This window comes from Gregarina niphandrodes (assembly GCF_000223845.1).
Source record: "Gregarina niphandrodes unplaced genomic scaffold scaffold00005, whole genome shotgun sequence".
NCBI lineage: Eukaryota > Apicomplexa > Conoidasida > Eugregarinorida > Gregarinidae > Gregarina > Gregarina niphandrodes.
In genome coordinates, this window is record NW_011645776.1 from 268759 (window position 1) to 279718 (window position 10960).

General features: G+C 56.0%; 8 protein-coding genes across 8 annotated transcripts; 5 read left to right on the forward strand and 3 right to left on the reverse strand.

Moving 5' to 3' along the window:
- Positions 1 to 368: 368 nt before the first annotated feature.
- GNI_039710 (hypothetical protein) lies at positions 369 to 1739 on the forward strand (the record flags this gene model as incomplete). The annotated part of the gene is made up of 1 exon (XM_011131098.1): positions 369 to 1739. One exon carries the CDS (start codon positions 369 to 371, stop codon positions 1737 to 1739), a length of 1371 nt encoding a protein of 456 aa, XP_011129400.1.
- Positions 1740 to 1809: 70 nt separating this feature from the next.
- Positions 1810 to 2214, forward strand: GNI_039720 (putative transmembrane protein; the record flags this gene model as incomplete). The annotated part of the gene is made up of 1 exon (XM_011131099.1): positions 1810 to 2214. One exon carries the CDS (start codon positions 1810 to 1812, stop codon positions 2212 to 2214), a length of 405 nt encoding a protein of 134 aa, XP_011129401.1.
- A 269-nt stretch (positions 2215 to 2483) lies between these two features.
- GNI_039730 (cpn60 chaperonin family protein) lies at positions 2484 to 4157 on the reverse strand (the record flags this gene model as incomplete). Its single annotated transcript, XM_011131100.1, has 1 exon — positions 2484 to 4157. One exon carries the CDS (start codon positions 4155 to 4157, stop codon positions 2484 to 2486), a length of 1674 nt encoding a protein of 557 aa, XP_011129402.1.
- A 126-nt stretch (positions 4158 to 4283) lies between these two features.
- Positions 4284 to 5194, reverse strand: GNI_039740 (cystinosin; the record flags this gene model as incomplete). The annotated part of the gene is made up of 2 exons (XM_011131101.1): positions 4284 to 4505; positions 4559 to 5194. The coding sequence occupies 2 exons, from the start codon at positions 5192 to 5194 to the stop codon at positions 4284 to 4286; spliced, it is 858 nt and encodes a 285-aa protein (XP_011129403.1).
- A 73-nt stretch (positions 5195 to 5267) lies between these two features.
- GNI_039750 (hypothetical protein) lies at positions 5268 to 6797 on the forward strand (the record flags this gene model as incomplete). Its single annotated transcript, XM_011131102.1, has 1 exon — positions 5268 to 6797. One exon carries the CDS (start codon positions 5268 to 5270, stop codon positions 6795 to 6797), a length of 1530 nt encoding a protein of 509 aa, XP_011129404.1.
- Positions 6798 to 6969: 172 nt separating this feature from the next.
- Positions 6970 to 8448, forward strand: GNI_039760 (hypothetical protein; the record flags this gene model as incomplete). Its single annotated transcript, XM_011131103.1, has 1 exon — positions 6970 to 8448. One exon carries the CDS (start codon positions 6970 to 6972, stop codon positions 8446 to 8448), a length of 1479 nt encoding a protein of 492 aa, XP_011129405.1.
- Positions 8449 to 8475: 27 nt separating this feature from the next.
- On the forward strand, positions 8476 to 9390 carry GNI_039770 (hint module protein; the record flags this gene model as incomplete). The annotated part of the gene is made up of 1 exon (XM_011131104.1): positions 8476 to 9390. One exon carries the CDS (start codon positions 8476 to 8478, stop codon positions 9388 to 9390), a length of 915 nt encoding a protein of 304 aa, XP_011129406.1.
- A 136-nt stretch (positions 9391 to 9526) lies between these two features.
- Positions 9527 to 10852, reverse strand: GNI_039780 (hypothetical protein; the record flags this gene model as incomplete). The annotated part of the gene is made up of 1 exon (XM_011131105.1): positions 9527 to 10852. The coding sequence occupies one exon, from the start codon at positions 10850 to 10852 to the stop codon at positions 9527 to 9529; it is 1326 nt and encodes a 441-aa protein (XP_011129407.1).
- Between the last annotated feature and the right edge of the window lie 108 nt (positions 10853 to 10960).

The following is a 10960-nucleotide window of genomic DNA, read 5'->3' on the forward strand; positions in this document are numbered from 1 at the left end:
CCCTTTGCCATTCTTAGTTAACAAGTTGTTACAAATTTGTCTATCTTTAGACATATGATGCGTTGCCGGAGACGTTCTCCCGTGTCCAGGCGACTAGTGCAGTTATGGTGATGCTGGTTTTGTTATGTGCTCTACTGTACCAGATCAAGTTCCATCGAAAAACGATTTTTTAGTGGTGCATGTTTGCTGCATTATTAATATTTTTAGCGGTTGGGCAAAGCAGCTGGGTATTACCTCGGCATCACAGTCCCAGCATAACGGGTCCGTTATTGGCAAGGAGTGTGGCTGATGACATCCGCGATGTGTTTGCCTCTCATAAAAAAAATGCGAAATTGGAGCCGGCATGTCTGGTGGTTCTCGGACTTGGAATGGGTCCGGAGGCATCGACGTTGGTTGATTTCTGTGATGATTGGTTAGGTAGTGCTAATGATACATTGGGTATTCCTCCTGCTATCCAAGCAAGGCCTTTTCTATCTGAACGTTGGCAGGAATTACAAGCCATGGAGAACCAGCTTGGTGTTAACATTCATCAAAGTATTCGTACATTCCTACAGAGCCAAAAAAAAGATCTGGTGAATTACACTCATCAGATGATCCCCAGCAAGTGCATGTCCTTGTTAAGAACACCGGATTTGGACTCGCTCAAGAGACTTGCCAAACACGACCTGCTCCCCAACATCCATGACCAAAAAAACGCCCAATATCTCTCACGCAAAATCAAAGACAAACATTATAAAACGGCGACCCACACATTCTGCATTGAAGTGGCAGACCTGCTACATGTTGCACGCCAAAAACAACATGAAGCCGCCAGAATTATGACTCATTGGACCGCCAGTCCTCATCAAGCTGTCGCCAGCGATTGGGTCGCCTACGGCTTCCTACTCAACAATCTTGAAGCCGCCAGAACACCCACCATCGGAACAATCGCAGATGAACAACCCACTCCTAAACCCGTCAGCGACGTCCGAAAATACCTTGAACCTATTTTGAAAGAAACCGACCCTGCAGAATACTTGGTCTTCACGAGAACGGCACAACCAGACACAAGAGACAGACAACCGGAACCCAAGAGCCAACCGGGGCGACAGGCTGATGAAATATCTTCTGAGAACCAACCACCACCTACTGCGACCAGTACTGAGAATCCACCACAATTTTTCTACGCTGGATTCACTCAAAGCGACCAACCTCTCCGCCCCAGCTCTGATGAGCCACCTGCCTCTGATGACGAACCACTTGTTTCTGATGAACCGACCATCTCCGATAATGATTCAGACAACTCTCAGAAGCCGCCCGCCCTCGCCCCTGAGAAGCCACCCGCCTCTGGTGGACCAGCCGGGCTCAACCAACAACTTCCGGCCCATGCACCACACGTAGATCATCTCAGCGACATGCCGCCATCCTCACAGCTATCGGGCACTTCCTCGGACGAACCCTCCCCAGGCAAACCTTCCTCAAGTGAACCTTCATCCGAGAAGGCTTCGTCCGAGAAGGCTTCATCCGAGGAGACTTCATCCGAGGAGGCTTCACCCGAGGAGGCTTCACCCGAGGAAGATTCTGACCCTCCCGCGGGAAAGCCCGCGGGCGGTCTCCACAGCTCCATCGTCCTTTCTTCGCCCAAGGAAGGTCCCGCCGGATCCGCTGCGGACCACGGAGTGGAGCACGCAGATGCAGAGGACTCTGTGGCTGACGCGCAGCAGTCCGTGGCCGGGCAGGACGAAACGCCTCCCGCTTAGAGTGTCGCCCGTCCCCACATAGAGCGTCCCAGGAGTGCTGTGTGTAAAATGTCCGTGCCAAATCCGTGAAATGTTCAGAGCAGCCGGACTTCCGGGTGGCGGTCCCGCCCCGCTTTTTCTTAATGAGTGCATCACGCACTTCACTGTGACCGCCTGCGTCTACTTGTTACTGGCCATCGTGTCTGCCTGTGCCCTCATCATCCCCAACGTCATGGACGTGGACGCCGACTGCGAAGACCAAGTCACCATGGCCCTCGAAACTTCGGCCGGCATCGGCCTCACTGTTTACTGCGCCGGCCTCTTCGGCTATTACCTCTACCTCGCCTCGCGCAAGTGGTGGTCCGACGAGCAAACGCTCTGGTACAACGCCGTCCATTGCATCCTCATCTTTCTCGCAGCCCTCTGCCTTGTAGCCAACACAGAGATCATGGCCTCCATCACGAAATGCCACACAACCGTCTACAGCAAATGGTAACCTTCCCCCACCCCCTCCCTCATCACTCCTGCAACCCACACTTCTTCCCTTTCCACACACCGCCCACCTTGCTCCTGCAGCTTCCCCATCGCCACGGCCGTCGCGGCCGTCCTCGCAGTCTTTGGGGTGATTACCAGTCAGTTGGTTTGGTTACGAAAAACGTCCGTCCAAGCGCGCGTGTTCATCCTCATGGCAAATCGACACAAATAAACAGAAGTCCCCCACACCCGAGGTTACTCACCGAGGGTGGCTCGGGCCACCCTCAGAGGTCAAAAGTCGTTGCCGCCGGGTAAGCCCACGTTCGGCTGCGCACGTTCGGCCGGTCGGTTATAAACGGCGGCTTCCGTCGTGCACATCAAACGTGCCACGCTCGACGCGTCCTTTAGCGCCGTCACGACCACCATCGTCGGATCCAAAATGCCCGCCTTGTACATATCCACATATTGCCCCGTCATGGCGTCGAACCCTTCGCCTAACTTGGATTCGCGCAATAAGTCTCCTGCCACAACTGCCCCCTCGAAACCCGCGTTCTGGGCGATCTTCCTCAACGGCACCTCACACGCCTTACGCACGATGTCGATACCCGCGTCCTGCTCCCGATTCGCCCCGGCCAACCCTGCGATACTTCGCGCCGCAAATAACAATGCACTACCACCACCCGGCAATACTCCCTCAGCCATCGCCGCCCGAGTCGCATTCAACGCGTCCTCCACACGGTCCTTCAACTCCGCCAACTCAACCTCGCTGTTCCCGCCCACCTGGATCACCGCCACGCCGCTCGTCAACTTGGCCAAACGCTCCTTCAACTTACTTGCCTCATACTCCGTTACATCAGACTCCTTCAACTGGTTCCGGATCTTCTGCACATGCTCCTCCAAATGCCCATTAACCTCCGATCCACGCATCACCAAACATTTGTCCTTGTCCACCACCGCCTTCTCGATGCAACCCAACTCCGCAACCGTAGCAATCTCCTTGCTGCGCTCCTTGCTCAAAACAGTCGCCGAAGTCATCACCGCCAGGTCCTCTAGAATGCGCTTGCGGTACTCGCCAAAAGAAGGAGCCTTGACCGCACACACCTTCAAACCTCCGCGTAGCCGGTTCAGTATCAGCGCCGTCAACACTTCCGTGTCGTAGTCGTCAGCCACCAGCAGCAGCTCCCGGTTGTTCTGCGCACAGTGCTCCAAGGCGGGCATGATGTATTTGAGACTAGTAATCTTGTCCTCTGACAACAGCACCATGGGCTTGTCCTCCATCACGCAACGGCCGGTCTTGCCATCGGTTACGAAGTAGGGAGACACGTACCCCCGGTCCAGTTCATAGCCCTCTGTGAACTGTACCGCGTGGTCCACAGTCTTGCCTTCAGACACTGTAACCACACCCTCCCGACCCACCTTGGACACCGAGTCCGCGATCAAACGACCGATCGCCTCGTCCCCGTTGGCGCTCACCTTCGCCACGTGGAACAACTCCTCGCTGGACGATACCGCCCGGGAATTCTCCTGCAAATAATCAAGCACCTCATCTGTGGCCAGCTTCATACCCTTAAGCACCTCCATCGGCTTCAGACCCGCCGCCACAGCCTCGCAGCCACGCTTGTAAATCTCCCGAGCAAGCACCGTCGCCGTCGTCGTACCGTCGCCGCTGGCGTTGTTGGCGGATTGCGCAACCTGCTTCAACAAACTGGCACCTAACTCGTGCAGCGGATCAGCCAATTCAATGCTCCGCGCCACTGTAACGCCGTCCTTCGTGATCTTCGGACCTCCGTACGCCTGCTGGATAATCACATTCCGACCCCGAGGACCCAAAGTAGCACCTACGGCATCCGCCAAGACGTCACACCCTTCGAGAATCTGCGTTCTCGCCTCCTGTCCCCGACACACAACCTTCGGATCCGCCGCTACCGAAAAACCGCGGTGAGACCCTCTCCAATTGGTCAACATTATCACGACAATAAAATAGGGTCAAAATCCGTAGCCAATAAATTGTCGGCTTCGCCGCAGAAAAAGGATTCACTGCTCGTAGTCTCGGGAGACGGCAAATGCGCCGCCTCGATCGCTGAAACACCACTATAGCAGGCAGTCAACCCCGTCATCCCCTGTGGTGAGTTTCCCAGACATGGTGTCCTCCCCACCTATTCTCTTAGCTTCGAAGTTCTGCTCTCGGTACAAGTAATAGTGCTGACCGAGAATAATCGCGTTGTATGTCAGCCCCACTAAACCGATACCCACCTTTGGTAGGTTACCGGTGATGTAGGCGCTGTTCCGGTGGTTAATCGATTCTACTCCATTCTAAAGACATCATGTGTTAGTTACTTGCCCCGCTCTGACCCGCTCGAACCTACCTGGATCAAAGAAAATATTCCACCGACACAATCCAGATTAAATGTCCAAATAGCTAATCCGTTGGTCATTTGCCTTTCAAAGTTCAATACAATCTGGGGCAAATACTTGAACAGCGTAATTCCTAACTTGAGCGCACCACAGAAATTGGTAAACGACCAGGCTGATGTTAAATAAGAGGAATTGTCCATGTCAGGATAGTGCGTCAAGGGGATCACCCCCATTTCAACCAACAGCAGATGCGCCATCCCCGCAACTATCAAAACGACTGACATGATCCAGGTTCTCCGCGTCACCCGCTCTCGCCAGCCTGAGTCATAGTGAATAAACTGCAAACAGCAAATGATACACAACACGGCAGCGTGAACCGCGAAACATACATCCTGTATCTCTACCGCCTGAGGTAAATCGTATCGTAATTGCACCCCATAGCGTATAATATCATATTGGGCTAGCGCAATAAACCCTATTAGATTGAATACCGCAAAGGTGATCGATAATCCTTCCGTTGACTTAGCATGGTAATTTGATATCAATTGGGGGTAAAATGATATGGTCCAAGCCGTAAAATAGATCCAGCCGCATATGTGAGCCAATATGGTCAATGCTACGGACGTCTCATGTGATTCTTCTCCCATGACTTCACTGATGGTACTGCATAATTTTCAAGCACACACGTGTGCTACTCAACAAAAGCAAAAACAGACATGTATGGATGGGCTGAAATCGCTGAATGGTCGGCTTGAGCGCAAGAGAATGCTTTTACAGAGTCTCTCCAGGGTTCCCCTAGTTGAGACACCGGTAGCGGAGTGCTGTCCAGCGGACACCGTCAATTATGCGACCTGGGTTACTGACCTAGATGGCGAACTACCGAGGAGAGCCTCCGACAGCAAATGGCAATTGACCCCGGCAGAAACGGGCGACATTAAGGCGCGCTTGAAAAGGGTTTCAGAACTTCAGAACCGAATTCATAATCTTAGTGCTGGCATCCGAGCCGTAGGCATCCAAGACGAGGACATCAGAGAAGAGGTTGACCGGAACCCCGTGCGTCGCGGCGTGGAGAGCCGCGGCGTCCAGAATCAGGGCGTGGACGTTCGCAACGTGGAGGATCGCAGCGCGGAACGTGCCCGGCGAGGCTCGACAAAGAAGAATGAGACGATGAACTCGGAGATTAGAGGTAAACGGAAATCGGTGCCCTATGAGCCGGAACGAGAGAGTTTTGACGACATTGACGCCCATCAGAAGCGATTTTCGGAAGGAGCGGCGCTACTAAATCGCGAGGAGGAGACTAACGTGTATGGGGAACCGGCGAGTGCTCGACGACAGGAACGACGGGCATTGTCAAGGCCTGCGAACTACCTGGTACGTGAAGAATTCCTGTCTACACCGACCCGTGAGGCAGCAAAGCCTCAGGATCTGGCAACATGTCTCGGTCCAGAGATATCTCGTCAGGTAGCGAGTGTCCAATGTGAGATTATAGGAGCAACGACAACGGAAGAGCACACCCAAACGGAGCCAAGAGAACAGCGGCGTTCTTTGGAGTCTAACGAGGTGGAGGTCCCTGTCGCGTCGGTGAGCCCCCCGACATCCTTAATTTGGCCATCCCCGAGTACCCTTTCTCTATGTACGGCGGAACGGCCGCCTCCCCAGCCGAAGGACGCGTCTGCTGACAAAACCCCCAGCAAGATCCCCCCGGCAAAGTCGCCTACCCCCCAGACCGGCAACAAGGAGACGAGGAGCCCTGACCGACTATCTGTCACTGAGGAAATGATAAGGGGACACAGAGGTAAGTCAGTGAAGTCTCCGAGCCACCTACGCAAGGATCCAGCGTCCTACGAACTGGCCACGACTGGGACCCAGCCAACTGCAAAGCAGCCCGTTGAGCTGAACTTCCCCAACGTCGGTCTGCATTCTCCCTCTAGAGCGGAGCGTAGTCCGCCATCTACGGTGAAATTGTTTCTACCGACCTCCTTGGGGTCTTCTGCTTCCTTGGCGACTGATGAACAAAGCGTCGAGGAACATGTTGTCGAGGAGCGCGGAGGTGTCCCAGAGTTGAAGCGTCTGCTTCCCCCGCATTATTGCTCCGAGGTCATGGTTGTCAAGGGCCCGTTCTGCGAGTCGGCTGACGAGTGTATCAAGCATTTGAAGAACGGTATAGGAATGGGTGGGCCCGAGATCTTGCATGTAAGATACCCATTGCGAATCGCGTATTCTGACCACTTCGATTCCTCACCTTTTTAGTACCTGAGTTCATTGCTTCGACTATCTGGCGACTCGTCCAAGTACGGGCCTGTGCCGACGTCGCTCATAATCAACGTTGCCTTGCGCGCGGGATCATATTACCCCCTGCAACCTGGGCTGGCGAAGGAGACCTTGGCGTTTGCCAGACGGCTGCTGCTGAACGACTGTAAGAATGAAGACTGCTGAACGTGGCCTTACTTACGTGCTTGTAGATCTGCAGTGGAAAATTCTCCCCAAGTCGTTTAAAGTTGAGGCACTCAACCACTTGACTGCGCTGGCCGCGGCCGACATCGAGGGCGCAGAGGACGATTTGTACCAAACCGTGTTGTTGCTCTTGAGTTCGGACGAGCTACCGTTGCACCCTGTCCTTTTTGCCAAGTTCATGGATGCGTGCAAGGAACGCCAGCATCCCCACGACATGATTCCCCTATTGGCTTGCTGCCTCTCGTCAGCGTCTCAACAGACAGATGACGTCATCCAGGAGTTAACTCGGCGGCTCCAGGTTAGCTCGGGTTTGGAAGTTAGTTCGGATCATGAAGAGGGGTCGGTTCATGAGGACAGGTCGGGTCTGGACGACAGATCGGGTCAGCCGGGCCTGAGCCCTTCGTTGCTGTCGGCTTTGTTATATGGGGTGTATCGGGTCGGATTGAAGGCGATGTTTACCAGGTTCGGGGTCCGATGGCACGAAGGCTTTCTGCCGTTGTGGCCGCACCAGTGGATTTCCAAACCGGTGGAAGATTACTATAAAGACGATCGACCTTGCCCGTGGGATTTGACTCAGCTCGGTGTCTGCACCTTCGACCGGTTGGATGATTTCCTTGCGTTCCCTAACAGCGACCGGCCTGAGGGGGGATTGAACGTTGGTGGGCTCGAAGACCGGGTCATAAAGCTGGTTACAGGCGGTCTAGAACCGCTGAATCTCTGGTTACGAGCGGTCGCCACTTTGTGCCGGGCATCGAATGAGGCCCTGTATCAGTTCAGGTTCCGGGACGTTCTTAGCCGGCTTCATGTGTCCACCGCGCAGAATGAGCTGCTCGACCTGGCTATTGCTAGCGGCTACGTGAGCGCTCGAGAAATACAAGCATGCGCCCAACAGCTGCTGGATGAAGGGGGCACCGACTTGACCACGGCGCTTACGGCTGCAGAGGTCTTGCTGCTGGCGGGAACAATGGCACCGCAAACGGGGAACAGTAAGATCAAGGACTTGGTGACCCGTAAAATAACAAGCGGGCCCAAGCTAAGCGATGTTCGCATGGTAGCCATGATCATGTACCTGAGCCGCATGGTTCCCGCTGGGGGTCGATTGCAAGACCAGCATAGTTTGAGCACTGGTGGTTTGACGGACAAGGCAGTGGGCGAAGTGTGCGGGAAATTATGGAAATCAATATACCGACGGAAAGGTGAGGTTCGGACGGGAACTACTCTATTCAGCATTGTTCTGGCGTGGATAATGCGCGTGTGGAGCATGTCCTTGGAGGTGCCGGCGGTTTCGTTGGTGGAGTTTTTTGACTTGTGGAAAGACCCCGTTGACCACGGAAACTGGTCGCGAGAGCTGGAGGACTTTTGGCAGCGGTTGCCGACAAGTACATTGCGAGAGCTGCCGTTGGTGCGACAGGCGTACGATAGTTTTGCCCGGAAAAGCGGGGCCTAATGGTGCACTATGGTGGAGGTGAAATGGATGCTTATTGAGTGCGTGTTGGGTTTGAATGTAGCCTCTATGAAGAAAGCAGCTATTTCCACCTTGAATCCGTTTTCCGGAGAGGGTTCTGGTGATGTAAAGGGCACAGCAGCAGTGGTGGTCAAGCACATACTGCCTTCCAGCTGTCTGGATCAGGCCCTGTACATCGGAGCAAAGGGTCGGGATGAAGACGACTACCCTTTTGTGCCGAACTGCGGGCAACCGGCGGCAGACTCCATCAAATGCTTCCCTCAAAACAGTGTGGTGCAACTCTACGACGGCTCGACCGCGCTCATTCAGGAGCTCGATGTCGGAGCTGTGCTAGATGATGGAGATGGAGAACCAACCAAATTGATTGGCTGGCTGCACAAGAACGACAGTTACTGGGGGTCGGACTGGGTTGAGCTCGAAACCGAACGAGGCGATACACTCACCGCCTCGTCCAGCCACGCCGTCTTCACAAGCTCGGTCGCTGGCGCGCAAGAGACCGCGAAGGCGATGCGGCATGTGCGGTCGGGCGTGGACCAATTGTGGAGTGCGAACGCGACGGCCTGGACGAGCGTCACGCGAACGCGCCGCGTCTACTCGCGAGGGCTGTACGCACCTTTGACGACCAGCGGCTCGTTGGTGGTGAGTGGGTTCAAGGTGTCTGTGTTTTCGGAGTTAAGAGGGAGGCACGGAGCATTGGCATCGGTTGTACTTAGTCAAAAAGGGCGGGACGCGCACACGCGTGCGCTGAACCAAGGCGGCCGTTGGCTAGTGGAGTTATATAAGCAGGAAATCGTACGAAAGACGTTGCAATCCGTTGCGGGCTGGTTCATCGCCGAGTCTCGCTACGGAGACAAGTTCCTGACAGCGGCGGAGCAGCTGGCCACGAAGTACTCCCACTTTTTATCTTCCTTTTGGCCGAGGTAACGAGCATTCGTAATATTAGTTCGTCGATTGTCGCCGCGAGCGCCAGGTCGGCGTTTGTGTGGATACTAGAGCAGGACTCCACCGTTCCCGTCGAACTCGAATCGTGATCGTCCCAGGTGCTATCTACTTTCATTGTTTATAAATTCTGATGGTTGGCGTCGTTCTTGGAGGGCTGTAATCCGTTTTGGTTGAGGCCGACTTGGCGCATGGGTGGCGGCTGGCGCGCGGCGGGCGGGTTGCCCCAGCCGTAGACCATGGGGTTCTGCGGCGGCATGCCGTAGGCGAACGCCGTGGGCGGTGGCCACCTTGGCACGTTGGCCGAGAACATATTCGGATGGAAGCCAGTCGGCGGCCACAACGCAGGCGGCGGGCCGGCCGCGATGGCCTGCTGGGGCGGCAGCATGGCCGCACGCGGCGGCGGTCGTACCAGCGGCGTCGCCGTCTGCGGGTGCATGTATGCCGTAATCAATGGCGACGGGCCTCGAGCCGGTGCCCCGCCAGCAATTCCGTTGGGCATCCCACCACCAGGCATCGCACCACTAGGGACTCCTCCGCCGCTGCTGGGCTGCGAAGCGACCACGGTCGAGGGCACCGGCGGCTGCATTGCCGCGGGCCGTTTGGCGGCCTTGTGCTTCTTCGGCTTCGGTTGGTCGGAGGGCCGCTCCTCGGCGACGCCGTTCTCCACAATTTCCTTGAAGTTGGGCACGGGCCGTCTCCGCTGGCGTGCGGTCTCGTTGTCCAAGATCTCCACATCGCTGCCGTCCTCTCCACGACTTCGCTTCCGCGGCGAGGCCTGGTTCTGAATTGGAGCCATCTCAGGGGTGAGTGTCTGCGGGGCCACGCCGCGCGCCACTTGCTGCGGGCCGTGCGGGAGGGGTGCTCCTTGTGTCGATGGTCCTTGTGTCGATGGTCCTTGTGTCGATGATCCGTGTGTCCCTAATCCGTGTGGGGTTCCGACAGGCGCCAATCCCTGTGCGACTGTTGGGGGCCGCGCGAAAAGGCCGTGGGCGAGGAGTTGCGCAGCCACGTACTTGGAGTACGCGAAGGGTGAGAAGGCGGCGAAGGCTTGTGCCGGGCTTACGTCTTTGGGGAAGTGGTCTTCGTCGGAGTCATCGACACCCGAGTCTTCATTCTCAGACATGCGCCGTTTGCGTCGTCGACCGGGCGGTGGGCGCGCGACTTGGTTGACGCAGTTTTCGAGTCCAGCCTGTTTCAGGCAATCGCGTACAATTTGTTCGATATCGCGCTGCAACATGCGTCGGCAGGACTCTGCATTCCCGACCGTGCAGGTGAAGTGCTCGGGCAGACGCGCACGCGGCGCGTTCTTGAGACACTCCACGAAACGCTGCACACGCACAAGCCGCGCCTCGTACTCCGCCTTCTCCTCCTCCGACAACAAGTCGCAGTGGCGGCGGCAGTGGTTGCGACTGGAGACGCCGCACTTTGGGCAGAAGGAGCGCATAACGGCCTTTCTCCGCGGTTCCTCGGCCGGCGTGCCCGCCACCTCCGCGGACTGTTCTTCAGGCGGCGCGGCGGCATCTGCACGCTTCACCGCCTCCAAGGGGAAGGG